Source organism: Vanacampus margaritifer, chromosome 1 (assembly GCF_051991255.1).
Source record: "Vanacampus margaritifer isolate UIUO_Vmar chromosome 1, RoL_Vmar_1.0, whole genome shotgun sequence".
In the NCBI taxonomy this organism is placed as follows: Eukaryota; Metazoa; Chordata; class Actinopteri; order Syngnathiformes; family Syngnathidae; genus Vanacampus; species Vanacampus margaritifer.
Genome location: NC_135432.1, coordinates 23,559,152 through 23,579,803, shown reverse-complemented (window position 1 = coordinate 23,579,803; position 20,652 = coordinate 23,559,152). Strand labels below are relative to the sequence as shown.

At 39.3% G+C, this 20,652-nt stretch overlaps 2 protein-coding genes across 3 annotated transcripts in view; one reads left to right on the top strand and one right to left on the bottom strand.

The window, feature by feature from the left end:
• Positions 1-10,422, top strand: part of errfi1b (ERBB receptor feedback inhibitor 1b) — a 19,021-nt gene extending 8,599 nt beyond the window's left edge. For both annotated transcript variants that reach the window (XM_077585271.1, XM_077585272.1), the window contains 3 exons: positions 1,584-1,711; positions 1,870-1,943; positions 6,879-10,422. In XM_077585271.1, coding sequence (XP_077441397.1) covers positions 1,671-1,711; positions 1,870-1,943; positions 6,879-7,765 — 1,002 coding nt within the window. In that variant the 5' untranslated portion in view covers positions 1,584-1,670 and the 3' untranslated portion in view covers positions 7,766-10,422. The remainder of the gene's footprint in view (positions 1-1,583; positions 1,712-1,869; positions 1,944-6,878) is intronic.
• On the bottom strand, positions 10,009-20,652 carry emc1 (ER membrane protein complex subunit 1). Its single transcript, XM_077585269.1, has 22 exons — positions 20,486-20,652; positions 19,607-19,734; positions 19,440-19,505; positions 19,275-19,368; positions 19,061-19,189; positions 18,059-18,185; positions 17,807-17,956; positions 17,567-17,734; positions 17,307-17,378; positions 17,111-17,209; positions 16,870-16,966; positions 15,343-15,459; positions 14,656-14,855; positions 14,230-14,379; positions 13,991-14,152; positions 13,805-13,924; positions 13,210-13,347; positions 12,829-13,002; positions 12,536-12,746; positions 12,381-12,465; positions 11,514-11,643; positions 10,009-11,107 (listed from the first exon to the last, which is right to left on the bottom strand). The coding sequence occupies exons 1-22, from the start codon at positions 20,575-20,577 to the stop codon at positions 10,928-10,930; spliced, it is 2,889 nt and encodes a 962-aa protein (XP_077441395.1). The 5' UTR covers positions 20,578-20,652; the 3' UTR covers positions 10,009-10,927.

The window sequence follows — 20,652 nt, the reverse complement described above, 5'->3', positions numbered from 1 at the left end:
CTGCCTATAAAAAAAAGGGGTAGTTTTATAATTGTTCCTAAAAATGTCTTCCTTCCATCTTTTTGATGTGAAGCTTTGCAGTTTGGCCAGCAAAGGATGAAAAAACTACTGCAGTTTTCCATACCAAAACGCCACAAATGAAAACATACAGTACCCAGCTACCGACTACTGTACTAGACTTGGGTCAGGAAAAGGATTTTGATTATGTACGGGAATGTGTGCGTGCATGGTGGTGGTGGGGGGGTCGGATGTACCACGTTGAAGCTTATCATTGAGCATCAGAGGAATGCTACACAATCAGCCACTGTTGTGAGGGCGGATACTGCACGCTCTCATGGCCACACAGAGGAAGGAGGGCGGCGAGCGGTGCCGCTCGTCCTCCCACATCTGACCCGCCGCTTGTGCAATTGTCCGCAGGCAGATGGCATGAAGCTGACACATGACTCGATTTGTTTTTGTTGTGACTAGTTCAACCATCGACCACCGCTGTGGTGCATGCCGCACACCAGTGTGCCATGAGAGATCGTTGATGTGCCGCTGATATCATCCAGTTTCACTTAGTTGGACTGAAAATGATTTATTCACTACAAATAATGTGTCTTTTGTTCAGCTATCCAGTTTTATCTTAGGTGTAGTTCCACTGTCGACCAATAGATAGCAGCACACTGTTTAGTTTCTTTAAATGATTCAAGAAGAATACGGAAAACAGGAAGTACAGTATTTTGGCTCAGCCTCGTTTTTGCTGAAGATTATTTAATGTCAATCTTCAGTCCTGATTTGACGCCTAAGCAACTGCTGAAGGTTCAATTATAACCTTAATTGATGTATAGTGTGAGACAGGTTTGTTAGTTTGCAAAACAAAACAAAACATGATTGTTGTTATACTGGAAACACAGACCGATCAGTCCACCATTAATTACATTGTTTGTTCATTATTTTTTGTCCTATCATTGCTCTCGCTCTCTATATATATATATATATTTGTTTATATTATTTTAAAACTCTGCAATTGGCTGGCAACCAGTTCAGGGTGTACCCCGCCTACTGCCCGAAGCCAGCTGGGATAGGCTCCAGCACCCCCGCGACCCTAGTGAGGAAAAGCGGCCAAGAAAATGGATGGATGGATGGATGGATATTTTAAAACTGTCCTTAAAGACCTGTGTTGTAAAAGATATACAAAATATGCCTCAGGTGTATTTAAATAGAATAGGGTATTTCTTTATCGTAGGTTTCACTTATTGTGGGTGTGGCCTGGAATTAACAACCCCACTATTTCTGGGCTACCCCAAATAATAGTTAAAGTCGTTTTGCTATTACAACGCTGCAGTTAAACTGTATTGATCGAAGGGTTTGAGTCCTTTTGCAAATGTCAGTCTCGAGTCTCGACATAGCAAATTGTGAGCTTTGTGGATCATTACAAAAAGATTCATCTACATTGTCTACTTTATTTAAGAAACTCACTCGTAGTCATTCGAGCAACTGATCGGAAATAACTCAAAACGGGTCAAGCAATTGAAATTGAAAGCAGTCCAATCTAAACTTGGGCAATAACCTGGTTTTTGTTTCCTGTTTCTATTCAACAGCGCCGTTTGCGGTGAAGCTATAATGGGTTAAGCGGAGCGATCTGACTGTTTCCTGTAAACAAGCCACTACCTTGCAGAAACCACAACATGAGTGAGAATAACTACTGGGGACCACATGACTTCAGCAGGTACACAAACAAGTTGATTGAAACCCGCAGCACATCACCGGCTGGAGCACGTTAGGTCGTGGCTGCATGTAATGACTCACTCGGGGCGGGTTACGTGCACCAATGATTGACACGTGCACGACTCCGCGCCGACTTCTCAACCTACGCTTGCTTTGCAGAGTGTGCTTGGACCAGTTGAGCGGCGACGCGGAACACAACCTGACCGAGCAGCAAATGGTACAAGAATGCAACTGTAAGTCTCCTTTATATTATTATTTTATTATCTGTAGCCATACCAATATTTTGGAATTATTATATTCACTAGTATGAAGGGTGTTTTTGTGGAACAGCTAGTTTGACCTCTGAAAAGAAAACAGTTGGGAGTCTTCCAAATGTGTGTCGTGTGCTATTTCTTTCATGACAAATTATTATGCAAAAGTGATTGAAAACCAATAATTGAGAGCAAAAGTATAGTTTTCTCTCAATACTAATAAAATATTTTTTCCCTATATTTAACTCATCCACTGCCATTGACGGCTATAGACGTCAAAAATTCATTTGAACTATTTCTAATAGTTTAACTTTTTTTCCCCACTTTTGCTAACAAGAGTTTGAAAACCAAGATTTTTTTTTATTGTACATTCAGAACAGATATAAAATTTGTGATTAATCGCTAGTTAACTAATGAAGTAATGTGATTAATTACAATTTAAAAAATGTAATCGTCTGACGCCCCTAATTATTATTTTTTAATTAAAAATAAGGGGCGTCAGACGATTAAAATTTGTAATTGTAATTAATCGCATGACTTCAATAGTTGACTCACGATTAATCACAAATTTTATATCTGTCATAAATGTACAATCTTTTTTTTCCCAGGTTTACATTAAAAAAAAAAGTTAAACTAATAGAAATAGTTAAAGTAAAAAAAATAAAATAATCTCACGGCATGCTAAACAAACAAACAAAAATGTCACAAACATGGAAACACATGTCAGTTGCATATGCAATGCAGTTGTGCCTTGAGACATGAGGTCATTTCATCCCATGACCACGCTTGTAACTCTAAAACACTTGTATCGCAAATCATCGTTCCATATTGAAATGAATGGAAATGCCATTATAGTAAACCCACTTCCATTGTGGGGGATGCGTTCCTGACCCACCTCCGCAATAAGTGAAATCTGCAATATTTAGATTTAAATACACCCTAGACAAGATTTAATACCATTTATGGCACTTTGTACAGTATTACTGTGTTTTGAATCCTACAACTCAAGATCATTTAACTCATTGACTGCCATAAATTCATTAAAAAAAAAGATTATTAAAAATTTAGACTTAACTCACGATTAATCACAAATTCTATATGTTCTAAATGTACAATAAAAAAAAATCTAGGTTTTCATACTCTATTTAACAAAAGTAGAAAAAAATGTTAAACTAATAGAAATAGTTCAAATGAATTGTTGATGTTTATAGCCATCAATGGCAGTAAATTAATAAAAAAAAGAAAGAAAGAAAATATTATTAAAAATTCGGGCGTCAGGCTTGTAAAGTTTTTAATCATAATTAATCGCATGACTTCACTAGTTAACTCGCGAGTAATCAAAAATTTTATGTACAAAACTAAATGTACAATAAAAAAAATCTAGATTTTCAACAAAAGTGGATTTTTTTCTTTTTAACTAATAGAAATAGTTTAAATGAATTTTTGACGTTTATAGCCGTCAATGGCAGTGAATGAGTTATTAATTGAGTATTTTGTCGGTTAATCGATCAATAGGAATAGGGGGGGGGGAAGTTTTAATTTCCATCCCTATGTGGAAAAAAGGACATTATTTCAAACTGACTGTGCAGAAAATGCTCCATTAAGATTCAGTTCCTGCTGGTTTGGTTCATACCACGTGAAGTCCAATTTATTTATAGCTCTTCATCACAACGGAGTCTTAAAGGGCTTCACAGGCCTACAGTAGACAAATATTAATGACATCCCCTGATCTAATGCCCCCAAGAGGGCAAGGAAAAACTCAAAAACCCCACATGGGGAAATGGAAGAAACCTTGGGAAGGGACCACAGATGGAGGCGATTCCCCCTTCCATGACCAGGCTGTAATGGATCATGAAAATGTCAGAAAATAGGCAAAAACATTAACCCAAGTAAAAGCAAATGTTTGCAAAAATGTTATTTGGATTCAACATAAAGATAATAAATCTGCTTTTATGGAGGACTACAGAAATCAGAGAATCTTTACTGTTGAGATGCTGAAATTTCAAAGGATTTGGATGATCAAGGTCTTTAAACAATTAATCTATTATCAAAATAATTATTGATTAGTTGTTGATTTAATCAGCTGATATTAGCTCTTTTAAAATGGGTAAGATTCTGCCAGTTTTTGTGTGCGTGTTTGTTCAGGGACCAAATAGGAAGCTCTTTTCGTCTTTTTATATCTTTTAAAATTAATCAGCAGATTCATTTATAATCAGTATTTTATTCTGCCAGAAATTAGAATCGGCCGGCCGCTAATTATAATAACATGCTAGTATGTGATGAAATGATCAGCTTTCATTCTACTTGATTAACTAGATTTGTCCTGCTTAAGACGGTTAAGTGAAAAAAAGTATGGTTCCGTGCCATATACCGTATAAGGGCTCATTATGATAGCTCATTTTTCAGCTGGAGACTTTGTTATTTTTACATAGGCAAGATGATTGACTACAGCGCTAGGAAGTCACGAGTTGCTCAGCAGGCTTCGGGTGGACTGAGCTGTCTCACGGAGGGGATCCTATCAGTCCCCCCCTGCGCCCCCACCCCCTTCCTGCCAGGTCACCAGCTGCTCCTGCAGTCTGGGCCACGTCGGATGTTTCCATAAGGAAAGTTATGGGAAGCGGCGTTAAGATAGTGGCCATTCTCTGCGTTAATCAGGCTGTTGTGGCTGATGTTTGACGACAAAGGTGACGGGTTAAGCGCTTGTTTTCCACGCGTTTGCGCTGCCTTTCCTGTTTGGTCCTCCTCGTCACCCGCTCCCCCCCTCCCTGGGTGTTTTGCCCCATCCTGACCAATCACCAAGCTCCACTGAGGGATCACATGTTTTTTTCCCCGTGTTTCTTGCTCCGACAGCCGTTTCCTTCCGAGAAGGAAGCTGTGATAGGAAGACCTTGTACAGATAGGTCCGTCATTATTTGGACAATGATAGAGTTTTAATCGCCTTGCCCTAATACAGGACCGCAGTGGATGTGCAAAGGAGCAAACAGGCTGTGTGTCAGCCTAGTGGGCGTAACTGACACTTTTTATGATACAACCTGATGAATGCAATATGATAAGTCCACAGAGAGACAGGCTTTTTGCGTGTTAACTCATTCACTGCCATTGACGACCATAGACGTCAAAAATTCATTTGAGCTATTTCTATTTCTATTTTGTTTTCCCACTTTTGTTAACAATAGTATGAAAACCTATAATTTTTTTTATTGTACATTTAGAACAGATATAAATGTTGTGATTAACTAGTGAAGTCATGTGATTAATTACAATTTAAAAAATTAATCACCTGATTCCCCTAATGAAAAAAAGAAAAGGAAAGATTATTCAAAATTAGGGGCATCAGACAATTACATCTTTTTAATTGTAATTAATCGCATGACTTCAATAGTTAACTCACGATTAATCACAAATTTTATATCCGTTCTAAATGTACAATAAAAAAATTCTAGGTTGTCACACTCAAAAAAATGAAACTAATAGAAATAGTTCAAATGAATTTTTGACGTCTATAGCCGTCAATGGCAGTGAATGAGTTAAACTAACTAACTGCTATTGACAAGAATACTTGTCATTTTCGGGGGGGTTTTGGTCAGGGAAAGTCCGATCCTGCTCCACTGTAAATTTCAAGCTGGAAAACAACTTTACACCAGTAAAGGGAATTGATGCCCCATTTTAGACATACGCAACATCCCGTATGTCTTGAAAATGTCAAAATGCTCTAAAATGTCTGTCAGGAAGGAAAAATTATATAATTGTAATTTCCCCCCATTATTGACTAGGTTTGATCTTTGTAACACTGTATAAATCAGGGGTGTCAAACATACGTAGGCCGGATCAGGCCTGCAAAGGGGTTTAATCTGGCAAGTAAAAAAAAAAAAAAAGAGTTACGTCGGAACAATTAATCCTGAACATAAGTGTGTAATTGCACAAGCAATCCTCAGATGAGCGATGCAACTTGTACCTTGCAAATTGCCCTGGATGTCATTATTTTATACAAAACCTAAAGTTACAGTTTGTTTAAAAAAAAAAAAAAAACCTAGGCCGACAAATCAAACAAACGTGTTAAATACGACACAAATTCAATTACTGGTAACATAAACACATATGACAAGGATTAACGTCCTTATAACTTAGTTAACTGCGCCGCACAATGCATTCTGGGAACAATATACTCATTATACTGTATATGCAAAACAGGTCGATATAACACGTCCGGAAATCATACACAGGCCGAGTGTTGTCACGTTCAATTTGCATTCGGGTTATTTTTTGGAACAATAGAATTACATTTGAGCCCGACAATAGCGGAAATCTGCGTATAATTGACATCAATTGTTTTGAAGTTATGTACCATGATTTTACCGATCTGGCCCACTTGGTAATATATTTTCCTCCATGTGGCCCCTCAGCTAATATGAGTTTGACACTCCTGGTACTTTGACGAGACAGTATATCAAGTATATTATAGTTCTGTTCGGGTGTGATGGAAATTATACATAAAAAGTAACATAAAAAAACGGATTGAAATGATGCATTTTTTTTCTCTATGTATTTTTTTTTCTCAGCTCTGTTGCATACTGTACTCTAAGGCAGTGGTTCCCAACCACTTTGGACTGGGCCATGGCGGGCTGCACAGTTGAAAGATTCATTATTTAAAAAAAAAAAAACAGAAAACCCCCCACTGTATTTCCGGTTTATTTATATCCGAGGCAAAAAATATTTTATTATGAAAAGTGACTGGATTACAACTGTCTATGACGGACTCTTGATGCATGTCAAGATGCGCATATGGACTTGTATGAACTGGTTTGTGATTTAAAAAAAAAAAAGTTAGGGACCAGTGCAAAAAAAAAAAAAAAAAAAAAAATCACAGAGGAAAATTGATTTCCAACTGTAGTTAATGTTTGAATTTGTTTTTCACAGCTAACCCATTCCTACCAAAGTTTCCATCCTACTCCGATTCCTGCCTCCCATTGGACAAGACACTTGGACCTCATGAAGGAGACCAAGTGGTGCCCTATTGTTCTTCCCACAGATGGACAGTGTTTTGGGGCCCGCAGAGAGGAGCCAAACCTTTGCCGCCATTACCTGACCCCGAGGAGCTCATGTCCGACGAGTCAGCGGATAATGAGGTGGAGTTCTTCACCAGTGAGCGGCGGCCACTTCTGCCCAAAAGCTGCCCTAAGATGGTGTGCGGGGGCAGAGGTCAAGTAAATCCCGCCTATCAGGGGGCGTCGTCGCAGCCTGGGAATGCCTCCTTGGCGTTCTCCTGGCCGGGCCGAGAGGACAAATTAACCGGCAGAGGGTGTGAGCTCGGACCTGTTCCCCTGGCAGATCATCAACAGGATAGACATCCAGACTATAAACTCAACTGGTTGTCTTCCTTCACCGTCCCCACTGAGAAGCCCCAAATTCCTCCTCGCATCCCAATCCTCCCGCCCAAAACCTACTCAAAGACTGCGGCTGGTGAGGAGAAGCCACCCAAAATCCCGCCGAGAGTCCCTCTGGTGCCCCCGTGCCCGCCGCGTTCCCCGAGTCCCAAAAGCCTCCCGATCTACATCAACGGCGTGATGCCGGCCACACAGAGTTTTGCTGCTAACCCGCAATATGTGAGCAAGTCGCTGCTGAGTGAGAGGGCGCCCCCTGCGGCTCAGCTCTCTCCCTGCATAGTTCCCATTTTGAAGGACGGCAGACAGGCCAGCGCCACGCACTACATCCTCCTCCCGCCCCGCCAAAAGACATTCGCCGACAGACGAGGGCGACTTTTGAGCGAACCCGCCAGGATGGGAAACGAATGGCAGAACCGTTGAAACAAACTCCCGTGGGCCTGATTTATTTCACTTTTACACGTGCAAAAACGTTCACAGACCATGTGCAAGCTGAGCTACCGATCGAGCCTCTGCCAAACGGATGAAGTAGCTGAGCTATTCAGGTAGAAACGGGCAAAACACTGAGTAGATGCAAATAGTCATTTAGCTCACACAATGTGATTGATCAAACCCGAGACAAATAGTGGTGGCTATTGTTTTGAGTTTGAAAGACTAAAAAAAAACGATGACGACGACGACTGCGGTTATTGTATTATTGACGTCATAATAGCGCACCTTCACTGTGGCCCTGACGTCCGTTGTTGCCACCTAGCATTTTGTAGACCGAATCGATGGACTGACTCCACCCTTTAGGTACGTTACCTACTTTTATAGGTATGATATCACAAGCGTATGGTGTTGTACAATTGGTTATTTATTGTTCCACTGGTTTCATTGCCTGCCACAAATAATGAACATTTACTAATAATACCCCCCCTTAAAGGAAGATGTCAAATTCTTTACAATGCTCTTTGTGCCCCCCCCCCCCCCCCACTAGTTTAAACACTGTATTCTGATGAACTCATTCACTGCCATTGACGGCTATAGATGTCAAAAATTCATTTGAACTATTTCTATTAGTTAAAAAAAAAAAGTCCACTTTTCTAACAAGAGTATGAAAACCTAGAATTGTTTTTATTGTAAATTTAGAACAGATATAACATTTGTGATTAATTGTTAGTTAACTAGTGAAGTCATGTGATTAATTACAATTTAAAAAAATTAATCACCTGACGGGCCTAATTATAAAAAATAAGGGGCGTTTAATCGTAATTAATCGCATGATAATTTTATATCTGTTATTAATGTACAATAAAAAAAAAAAAAAGGTTTTCATAAAAAAAATGAAATGAAAAATTGTTAAATAATAATAATGTTAATAAAAATAGTTCATATGATTTTTTTGTTAATATTGCATTTGTGTAATATGAATATGCAGAAAAATCCACCCGTTTTTAATCCATCTCAGGAGGCGGCCATTTTGCCGTGTACTTCTACTTTGTCGACTGAAAATGACATCACAGTGCCAAAGGGCTTAGTTAATGACCATCAGGGCTCACCTGTTTTCTGGGTTTGGTCATGCGATGCCATCAGGCACTGGGATGTAATTTTTTGTCACATTTTTAATAGAAGGCAAAATGGCCGCCCCCAAGATGGATATGTGGATATTCCAAAAATGCCAAATCAGAATACTTTGTTCACACTAGTTGGGGCACATTGAACATACTGTATTGTAAAGACATTTTTTTTGACTCAACATCTCCTTTAAAAAGGTTTGTAATTGCTTATTGATGCCACAACATGGTGGCAAAGCACTACTTTCTTATTAGACAGGGCTATGTCTTGATTAAATTTTGCCTCACTTCAACAATTCTTTGGCACCAAGATGCCAAATCTCCCCATACATTAACATACATTTTCCCCCCCAGGAAATATTACCAGATCGTTTATAATCAGAAATATTTATGGCATATTTTTGTGCACGCAGCCATGATGGCTCTAAAAGGATATTTCCTTAAACAAGAGTGACTGCTAAAGTGTGACAAGTTCCACAAGCTGAATTCACGCGCCTTATCTTTCAATAGTTAATGTATTTTTGAGAATATTTTTGTTAACGCGGCACTGTGAGTTTGTTCTTTCTAACATTTTACCAGTGAGTATTAGCACAGTATTTGCTCCGGGTCAACCTGGAAATCCTCTTAACATTCCAGTATTCTCTCTCCAGTTGTAGGATTTAGTTGCCTTGTCGTTCCCGAGGAACTTCCTTTGGGGACAATATTTTATTCTCTGTAACGTTCCAATGACAAAACATGCTGCAACCCACGCAGAGCAGATACTAAAATATTGGACACTTACACGTGAGCAAATATTTACTGTATAAACAAGCTGGGCTTGTATCAGACTTATCATTCCATGTGTTATTTCTTCAAGATGCTGCTTGAATTCCTGTATGTATGATTTAGATAATATATCTCATAATAATGACTGACGGTTGATTGAACAATGAACACTACACTACAACACAGTCTTAACAAATCAAACCACATTTTCTTACCGGTATTTATATCCAAAACTGGTTTTATTATGTCTTTTAGCTCTGGTCACGTGGTATCTTCATTTTTATAAACTTAAATGAACTGTGGTTATTGAAAATCTCAAAACTGAAACAGTGAAACATTCACGGCCAACATTAACTGATTTATTTAAATTACTTGACAAAAATGAAAATTGTCCAAAAAAAAAAAAATCAGAAGATGACTGAAAAAGTCATCTTAAATGCTGTAAACTTTGTGATTCTTCAATATGTCCAGTGAACATAATGGGCACATATACAGTAATTGCATTTCATTTGTAGAATCTTCCAAAACACTGTACAGTACCTACAGTGTGTGTTCATGTATTCATTGGATGTGATGTTACGTTTCCTCCCGGGAGGATCAGTGCTGTGTTTACAAGCTCTGTTACACTGACAAATTTCACATTCTCTAAGGTTTGTGTCCACCTCAGCCACAGTGAACACTGTTTGGAAGTTATGAGGTTGTAATCATTGTTTTGTTTTGTTTAAAAATGATTTATTTATAAATAACTTATTAATTAAATTTGTGTAAAGAACTCATTTTTTCTCTCTAGACAACACAACATACAGCAGTAGCTTGACTTTAATTCTGTAACTCTAGATATTTCTAATGACACTCAAGTGGTTAGCTTCCAGCTTGATGCTGTGTAGAATCAAAATACATGGTCGTTGTCTGTGGTAAGTGTTATGGCTGCTTCAGGTGGTAAGTGGGCTTTCATCATCCACTAACGATATTTGCAGCAAATTAGTTATATTCAAGTAGTTTTTTTTAAACTAGATTTCATCCAAACATGGCACAAATACAATTACTTCACTACAACGTCTTCCTTTGCTTGCAAATAAGTTAAAAAAACAACAACAAAAAAAGCACATAAAACCTTAATTTCTTCTTCCAACTATCATTGCCCACCCTCCCCCCTCTGCAGTTCCTTACGGGCCTTTTTTGGACCTCTGTCTGTCGTCTTCCCCGGGCTCCAATGTGCAGCGTCCGGGCTGTGGGAAAACTTGGGACGCAGCTGGCGACTGCTTTATCGCCAGGCCCTGTTGAGCAGCTTGACTTCGGCCAACCGTTTGCTGATCATGGTGGCAAAGAAGAGCGCGAAGAGCACGCTGCTGATCAGCATGTAGTCGTAGTCGTCCTTCAGCACGTCGAATTGTTTCGAGGGATAGACGCGGGTTTGGTAGATGTCTAGACCGTACGCCACCACCTGTTGGGGAAGGGAGTCACTTTAGTGTTGTGCAGAGGTAGTAGTAGACTGGTAGAAGTACTGATTCAATTCCTTTACGTCAGTAAAAGTAAAACTGTAGAAAATTTAATTTAATAGAATATAAAAGTAATCAATTTGTACTGTGAATGATATACTTATCTTATCTTTAAAAAATATATAACATCTATTTTTAATAATTGGCATAACTTATTACATAGTGCTTGAAAAAAAGCAACATTCTTATTTTTACAAATAAAAAGCGCAAATATTAGTTCCCAAATGGAGGACCAAAAAAAAGTCAACCGAAAAATAAATACTCAAGTAAAGGACAGACAACAGAAAAATCTGCTTAAGTATTGTATGACATTACAAACAATCGCTCAACATCCAGTTCGGGCAGACTCACCAGACATGTAGACTCCAGTCCAGAGGGGGCAGTGTAAATTCCTCGCACTCTTGAAACTGTCTGATTGTAATTGACGAACCATTCTGTGCGGATGATCAACTCTGGAGCGTAAGGGATGAGGTTCTCCTCCCTGGACATTACAACAAAATATGAAAAATATAAATATATAGATTGGCAATTTGTAACTTAAAGGTTATAATAATTTGGGGTTTTCCATTATTGTTAGTTTCTTGTTTTGATTTTATTTTTCAAAAATACATTTGTTTGGTTTACTTTTATTCTTTTAAAAAGGTCACTAATTATTGCCCACTTAAGTAAAGTACAATTCCCAAACGACTGTCCAACCTTCCTTCTTCTGTACGGTCGTACAGTAATACACAAATAAAAACATTTAAAATAACCCCCAAAAGCTCATATATGAACTACATTGACAAAGAAGAAAAAATGACACAAAAAAAGACTATAGTTTACTTTAGTTTTATAAAATCGACGCCTTCTTAAAATAATTGCTCGAGTCATTTTTTTCAGATTTTTCAGGAAATACAGTACCATTTTTTTAAAACATTTGCATCATGAGATGATTTAAACCCCAAAAATATTTTTTGCAAAAAAATTAAAATAACAGGCAATTATTTTAATAGGGTGACCCAATGTAAAATGTAGTTAAGTTATTGTTTTAAAAGCAGTCTCTTTTTTTTATTTTATCATTAGTTTTCATTTAACTGTAGTTACCTTTTCTAGTGGCGATTAAGCTGGTAAAATAGACATCCATCCACATGTTCTTCATGGCTGACACATTTCAACACTCAACTAATCATGATAAAAAAATAAAATAAAATAAAAAGCACGTCAAACTGACATACTCACCGACTCTGCTCAGATATGATTTCAGGCCTCCGAGGGTCGAGGAACATTTTGGGCAGTGATAAAATACCTCCTGACGGCAAACCGACTGTGGAAAAAAAAGAAGTTTGAACTTTGCCCGTTTCTAAAGATATTTAACAAATGTCAACGCAACTCACTGAGCAGATGGCGACTTGTGATGCCTTTCTCGGTGAGCGTGGCCTCCATGGCGGAGATGGACGAAGGGAAAATGTAAGACTGCTGCAGCACCTGCGGGGCGTGCGGCCGATCCAGAGAGCTGAACGCGGTGCTGTTGTACAGCTCCATTCCCTCGTACAGTTCGATCACCGAAAACTCGTTCCTGCGAGACTTGGTGCTCCAGTACTCGTACTACAAATCGGCGAAATGCGATCAGCGATGACAGAACCCTCAGACGGCTACAATAGGGGGATGTTGACGGAGCGAGGCTTACCACCACCCAGTTTTCAGAGTGCACGACGTGAACGGGCCCTCTGGCCTTCCTCTGAACCGCCTCGTGGATAATCCGACCAGTCACACCGTCGATCAGCAAGATGCCAATGAAGCTTCGTTCTTGGTGCATGTCCATGCTCTCGGTCACCACTGCCAGTAGGTTGGGATTCAGGTACTACGGCGTGCAGGGACAACAATTTAAAAAAAAATCGCTATAAATTGTCCTCGCATTTGTAGGGCTCTGTCCCGATACCCTGTGGATAGCATGAGATTACTCTAGTAGACAATATTCCTATAAAATACATATTGTTTATTTTCATAATCTTGGTGGAAATGCTTCTGACCAAACATGGCCAGAGAAACATCTCCTTTTTGTACCCACCTTATAGAGGACGCTGCGATCTCCCATGACACGGCCCTGGGAGTGCACGTGCTCATTTGGCCTTTTCCCTTTGACTGAGACAATTTTCTGCACCTCCGTGGGGATGACGACCTCCCAAATGACCTCAGTAGACAAATCCTAAGTATGCAAAATAGGTGGTGTGACCACATTTGTGACTATCTCCTGTGTCCATTTTGAACCATGTTTGTATTATACTGCCCCCATGTGGCCAATGTGTACACACCAGAAGAAGCCACACGATTGCAACAAATTACTAATGATGCACAAACTGCTCAAATCCTTATATTCCATTTAATTGATGTTATTACTTCAAGTCAGAAATAAAAATTGCTAGTCAGTTTTTTGAAAAATAATTGTATAAGCAGTCATAAAAGTCATCGAATATGATGACTTTGTCATGAATTTGGAAAAACGGTCTGTTAGCAGCCATGTTGTCAGTGTGAGCAGCTGAGATGTGCTTTGAAGTACAGAATCCAATTAAAATTGACAAATAAAGAAGAATTGATCCCAAAAAAAATTAATTGCTCAGCCCAAAAAACTATGGTAAGACACAGTTAATACAGGAGTCACTTGCCGTTTGCAGCCTATATCCAGAAAGCCTCCCCTGGCTGGAGTCCACCAGGTAGAAGAAAATAGAAGAAGCCATTTCCTGGAGCTGCTGCAAGACATTCTTTGTGGACGGGAAGGCCAAAACCTGTGGTAAAACAAAAATACATGTCGCTACAGCAGGATGTTCATTTATACCAGTGTGCAGTCTGACCTTATACTGGTCGTCGACAAGCAGTAAGACTTTAGCGTAATCCTGGTCCATGAGTGGAAGCAAGAGCGACTGAAGTATTGGCCGAGGCAGAGCAGGTGGGGCAACGTGGCTCTTCTTCCCAAAGATGGGGTTAAATACGTGGAGTGTTGTCAAGCCTGTGTCCTGGTAGGAAAACAAAACTCTCAGAAATACATGATTTTTTATATTTTTTTGGTCCTGTGAGATCATGTTGAGCATACCTTGTCTTTGATGAGCAGCGTGCACTGAGGCGGGTGCGGGAAGTGGGCAGTGGTCCGTTGCACCATGAGTTTGAAGGCTGCATTGGATGGGACGTTCTCCAGGTAGTGCCGCCATAAAATAGTGCCCGTCTTGCTGTCAATGCCGAAGAGCTGAAGATTTATTGTTTAACAGATTAACACACAGATAATGAGATTCAAAACCCCCCCACCCCCCCCCAAAAAAAAATCAGGCGAGTGGCTCTCTGTTTTAAATGAATAAAATACTAAAAGACAAAGTATCGTGAAATATTCACACTTTTTTGGGGGAAAATAATTGATCGAATAACCAGAATTTGATTCTGTCAAATATTGGGGGGGGGGAAAAAATCCCTAACAATCAGGCCATGTCGGGCATAATCCTAAAACAAGAACCAGGAGACCATGTACCTTGCCAGACGCGGTGACCATGACCATCGTTTTCTGGAGGTTGAATTCATCTCTGGACAGCGTCTCGATGCTCACGTGGTTTTTAACATGGCTGTGAGGTTTGCGTGCGTTGTAGAAGAGCTTCCAGAGGTGAGCGATCCAGGCTTGCAGCAGGATGAGCTGGGAGGACAGGCGCTTCAGCACCATGGACATCAGGCCATCTTCACAAGAGTGCAAGCACAGTCCATGTTTGACATAAGGCATGCAATCGCTCACGTAAGCATTGGATTTACGCTGCATGGTTCAAGTGACACAACTTTTTTTTTTTTATATATATATATTAAGTGACCATCTTGATATGCGTTATGGCAACGTAAAGAGGAAAGATACTGTAGTATGGAATCAAACATCTTCAAATTTGAATATGCCACTTGGACATGCAGTGTAAATTCAGCCTCTTTTACCTTATGAGGCTATAGTTTGTAGAAGAACAATGTGAGGAGAAACAAGACTACAAGATGGATGGCTCATCTATACCAATTACAAAGGCTAAGACATTTGCGTTTTACCTTGAATGGCTGAATCCAAGTGCAGCAATAAAATGGATAGAAAAAGAAAAAGTGATTCGCAGACACTGCGTCACGCTGTGAGTCATAGAACGCTGCAGGACTCAATGCTTCAAAAGAAAAAAACGGCGGATAAACTTACCGGCCTTTTTGCCAAATTCCCCCTCCAGTTCGGCCTGTGTTCCCGTTAGGGGCAGATCCACCATTTCCATGGTCACCACGTCTGAAAGAGACTCCTCTCGGATCCACGTGACACGTCCTGAAAACAAAACGACACACTGATTTCTCATTTAAAGAGACAGAGCAACAGGCAAATTTTACGTTACACTTCTAGTCTGATTTTATCAATTCATTTGATTTAACTTGTCAAGACAATTTTTTTTTTGCTGCTTCCATAATTCAGAGCACATCCATGATAACCACAACTGACGCTCAAACTGGCTAACGGTTAGCCGCAAAACTGAACTCATAAAAACTAGCGCAACAGGAATACGCTGACACCCACATCACTGACAAGCCCAGGCCCTGCCTTTTAAAACCCTACACACACAAAGTCATAGATAAAATAGTGAGAAACTTAAGGGTGGCGACCCCAAGTGGACAATAATAACACCTGCACTTCACACACACATTTTGATCTTTAACTCTTTTCCTCCTGTTAACGTTAATTACCGTTAACGGAAATCCCAACTAGAACCGCCATCGACGTTAATTGACGTCAACTACATTTCTTTTTCTCCATTGGGCAGCTCTGGTTTCATGAATGAGCTGAAAAAATAAAAAACACCCACTATCGCCAGCAGATCGCAACATTGCATCTCTTTTCAATGGGGTGTCCAAAAATGGCAACGGTGTCACTTTCAATACCGTCATAAAAAATAAAATAAAAATGGCAGCGCATACTGACCTATTAGGATATTAAACATATTTTTGGGATAACACGACAGTTGTAGTTGTGATTTCAAATTAGTAATACTATAACAATTAATATTACTATAACAGTTTAAAATTGGTAATAAGCTGTTAGTCATGTGACAGTCACATGACCGCTCAGACGGAGCGAGACAAAATGATCAGTCGGCACAGCTCGGTTAAGCGGTCCCCTGAGAAGAAATAAAAAAAATGCAACTGCTACAATTTGGCAGAAAAATGTCGATGAGGCCGGTATGCAAAATCTGCATGAGGACTGTAACGGTTTGAGATGGAACATACTTCGTACCTCCGGACTCATCGAGGCACGGTTCTGGTACCAGTATCGTACCGTGCAACGCTACTTGAAAGATGAGTGAAAATGCTTGAAATCTGCTGGCACGCTCGGGGTTGTCTTTTTGGATAACGTTTGGCAGTAAAAGATAATAATAATACAATACACATTTATTTTCATCCAATTACTCAATGGAATAATTGGTAGAAGACTCATACAAACATGGACAGATAATATTACCACTATTCAGGGCCAATAATGTATCTTTGCTCATCTATGCCAGTGACATGTATTCTGTTACTCCCCAAGCCTGGTAATTAATATTAAAAGGAGAACAATATAATGCAAGCCATTCAGCTCACCAACAAACCCTAATGGGGACATTGGATGTTCTATTTGTATTAGCATAGCCCCAAGAAAATGGCAGCATATGACTCTGCCCCTTTTTCAAAGCAACATCACTACCTGGCTGTTGAATAAAGCTCAGCGTGTGGTCTTCAGTCTGCACCATGACCCTGTAGCCAACAGAGTCGTCTTTCTTCAAGAACGTCTGAACGTACAGCTGAAAGACAGAACCAAAACAATGACAACATGGCACAAATGCACGGAAAGCCAACGTTAACGTCCATATGAGTCAATCAGCAGGGATGACTAATCCAGGGACTGGCCAGAACCTGGAAACTGGCTTTGGAAAACATTCCCTCACCTTCTCTGCTTTGCCACCATTTGGATCGATGTTAACATTCAAGGTTGTGTCGAGAAGTCTGCGTCCAGTTTCTGCGCTGAACAGGTTAACGTTGCAGGCCTAGAAGGAGGACGAAAAGTGATCATCAGAAGTGTTTAACAAAGACGTGGCTTGATTCCAATTGCAGAAAGGATATTCAAATGACATGTCAACTCACCGTTTTATTCTTGGGTGACATAACGGCAAGGACCGTTTTATCTCCAGTGGTGGCAAATGAAGCCAGCATTGCCTACAATTCAAGATACAGGTAACGGGTCAGTTCCAGTGTTCAAGCAGATGAAAGCACAATTTTTATTTTTCTCTCCCGTAAATTACACTTTTTTATCAAACAAGTAGTGGAAGGGACTAAATATCCAACATATCCATATTTTAAATAATCAATAATATTCCAAACAGTGGATTTAAAAAAATACGTACAGGCTTGAAATCCCTCAGTGTGACGATCTGTCCATTGTTGAACTGAAGAAGCAGGTAATGGTCAGGACTGAGCTGAAGGAGGAACTCAGAGAGTGGGCGCCGGGACGGATTGGGCTGGGTGGACACCACTACTGGACGGAAGTCGGGTGCAACATCAAGCCCCAGTGACTGCGGATGGGGAAACGGTTTGAGACAAATTCAAATTCTGTGACCACGGAGAGAATTTTACTAGGCCAATACCTGCAGAGAGATTTGGGTCATCTGTGTCTGTGCATGAACATCAAGCGTGTACAAAGAGGTTGAGACGGTATCCACGCACGTCAATATTCCCTGGCCGACCATGGCACAGCTGGCTTGTATGTTGGACAGCCACGGCGCTTCGACTGAAACCTCAACAAGCAAACAAAGAAAGTCAATCACAATGCTTGATTATGACCAACGCGCACTTTTCCACAAAGGCTTTAGATACCATAAACCTTAATTTGTGAATACCTGTCTTAATATCTCTCCATCTTCCACACTGTAGGTGACAATAGCAATGTGGGAATGAGGCAGGACTCCCAGTACATACACTTCACCAGTTCCGCCAGAATACACAAACTGGTAATCCACTGTCTCACTAGAAAGACAAAAGAAGAAAGACAAAATGTGTTACTTAACAATTCATGATGAAAACTAAGTTCTGACTACCACTATGTACAGTTCCAATCCTTTTTTTGTTAACGTTGCAAGATTCATGTTATGGCTGAATGATTTAGAAAAATAATCTAATTGTGATTTAATATGCGATTAATTTTTCTTCCCATTTTTTTTTTTTTTTAAGCAAACAAGCAACATCAATCTGTATTACAATAAACAACACTACATTTGTGACACAAACATTTTGGTCTTATAGGTTATGCTTATCATAAAATAAAGGCGAATGAACCATGAATTAATATAAAAACTGTTTATCTACTTCAACTAGAGTTGTTACCTTGCACACTTTTTTTTTGTAAACATCACTCAGTGAGTCCTAACTCAGTTTACATGCGGCTTTTTAAGGTCAACTCGTCATGATATTTAAAACAATGATATGTAAACATGTGGACTGCACAGCTTAAGCACTGAACCTAGCTTGACACTATTTAAATAAATAAATAAAAGCATACATATACAGTGGGGGATAGGGACCAGGCTGGGTCGCAAATAACAAAACTGCATATAATTGATCTACATTGAAATACATGGCTTTGGGGGAATATGTTTTTCTAAACTCAAAACAAATGTTTGAGAAAAAAATAATCACTTATAAACGTCCAATACGCATTTTACACGAAAAAACAAGGGGTTGGATCATTTCGATGTATATGTTCCAAACTCGCAACATGGGAAAATAGGCTGGTCAAATATCTGGAGAGACCATATTATTGTTTTACCCCTCCACATGCTCTACACATTTAAACTTACAAAAAAATAATAATAATATGGCTATAAAAACGTCAGGGTGCTTACCTATCTGGAAGATTCTCAATCCACTTTTGATGACCATTTGAAAGATAATGAAGAGACAAGGCAGTTTTCTTTAAAACAGCCACATGCTTCACTGTGTCTTGCTGCCCAACAAAACATGCCGCCTGGAAACTGTAATGTTGAACAAAACCAGACATTGTTCGACAACAGTATTGACAATGCGGCATTCAATAACACAATTTATGCTGTCTGTCACCTGCCAGAGTCCAGGACAATCTCCCAATTCAAACCACCAACATTTATATCCCAGGAACGCAGTATGCGGCCATTTCCTACCACAACCACAGCATCTAGTAGACAAAATCAAGAGTTCGGTAAACACTATACAGCTCTGTGTGCCCGCATTGGTTCTCAAATTCACCTTGTCCATGATGCAGAAGAGCATTGATGTTTCCCTCTGGCCCAGTCTTATCCACATGTCGCCAAACTATGACAGGCATGAAATCACACACACAAAAAAAAAAGATAGCTATACTTGCCATGTCAACCAGGAAAGGAAGCATACAACAGACCAGTAAAAATACTCACAAAGTTCTCCCGTCCTGGTGTTCACTGCAGCAAAAACATTCTTCTCGGTTGCCAGAATCACCTTTTTGGATGACTGGAGGTGTGCGTCAAAATGAGCGAAGCGGACATTCCCAACATACTGCTGCCTCCTGTTTAGAAAAATGAGTATGGTCTGTTTTGGTGACAATAATACTGAATATGTAGTCTAAAAAAATGTTTAAAAAAAAAGTGGCAAGGATCTGGCAATTTTTTTTATAATATTAGTAATTACCATCAGAAATAGTATCGGTTTTGTAAAAATATGAATAGTAATACTAAAACATTAAATATAGTATCTGTAGTATATACTAAAAAAAAAAAAACATCTGTATTGTAAAGCATTAAATGTGTCTGTGTAGTAAAAAAAAACATTAGAAACAGTATCTGTGTAGTAAAATATTAACAAAACTATCTGTATAGTAAACATTTTAAATTTAGCAACCATATTAAAATGATATGAATACAAAAAACAGTTCGTATCAGTATGAATATCAAAAATTATATCTGCGTTGTAAAAACATAGTTTTGACATGACCAGAGCATTGATTCTTGTCAATGAAGTCATTAAAATGTAAAAATAATAATAATAATAATAATAATTATAATAATAAATACACAAGTACTTTTATATTACTACCAGATCAAACCAAACATCCTGAATGCAGTCAAAAAATATTAATAAGGCGGCAGTGTTTTAGATATATTATGCATTTTCTTTTGATACATCCGGTTCAAATCCAGCACACATCACACACTGGCGCACCCTAGCAGGTGTTAGCATTAGCATGAGACTACTAGCAGACAAAATTAAAGGTTTTTGAAAGCACGCGTCTTTCAAACATTTGTGATATTATCTGTTACCAGTCAAATTTCCCCACTTGATCCTCAAACACGGCCTCGACGGCGAAGCATAACAAAATCACTTTGAACGACAACAAAAAGAGCTTAGCCATTGCCACAGTCAATGTTGCCCTGCACTCTTCAGGACGAACAGCAGGAAATCGGATAGTTTTCGCTTTTCCGTTTGG

Bases quoted from the DNA above. Each gene is read 5' to 3' on its own strand.
- emc1 (XM_077585269.1), bottom strand. From the start codon at position 20,577: ATGGCTAAGCTCTTTTTGTTGTCGTTCAAAGTGATTTTGTTATGCTTC. The intron at 19,369-19,439 runs GTGAATTTGAGA...TTTGTCTACTAG, and splicing joins TCTTCTGCATCATGGACAAG to ATGCTGTGGTTGTGGTAGGA. The intron at 17,210-17,306 runs GTGAGTTGACAT...TCCTCCTTCTAG, and splicing joins TGTCACCCAAGAATAAAACG to GCCTGCAACGTTAACCTGTT.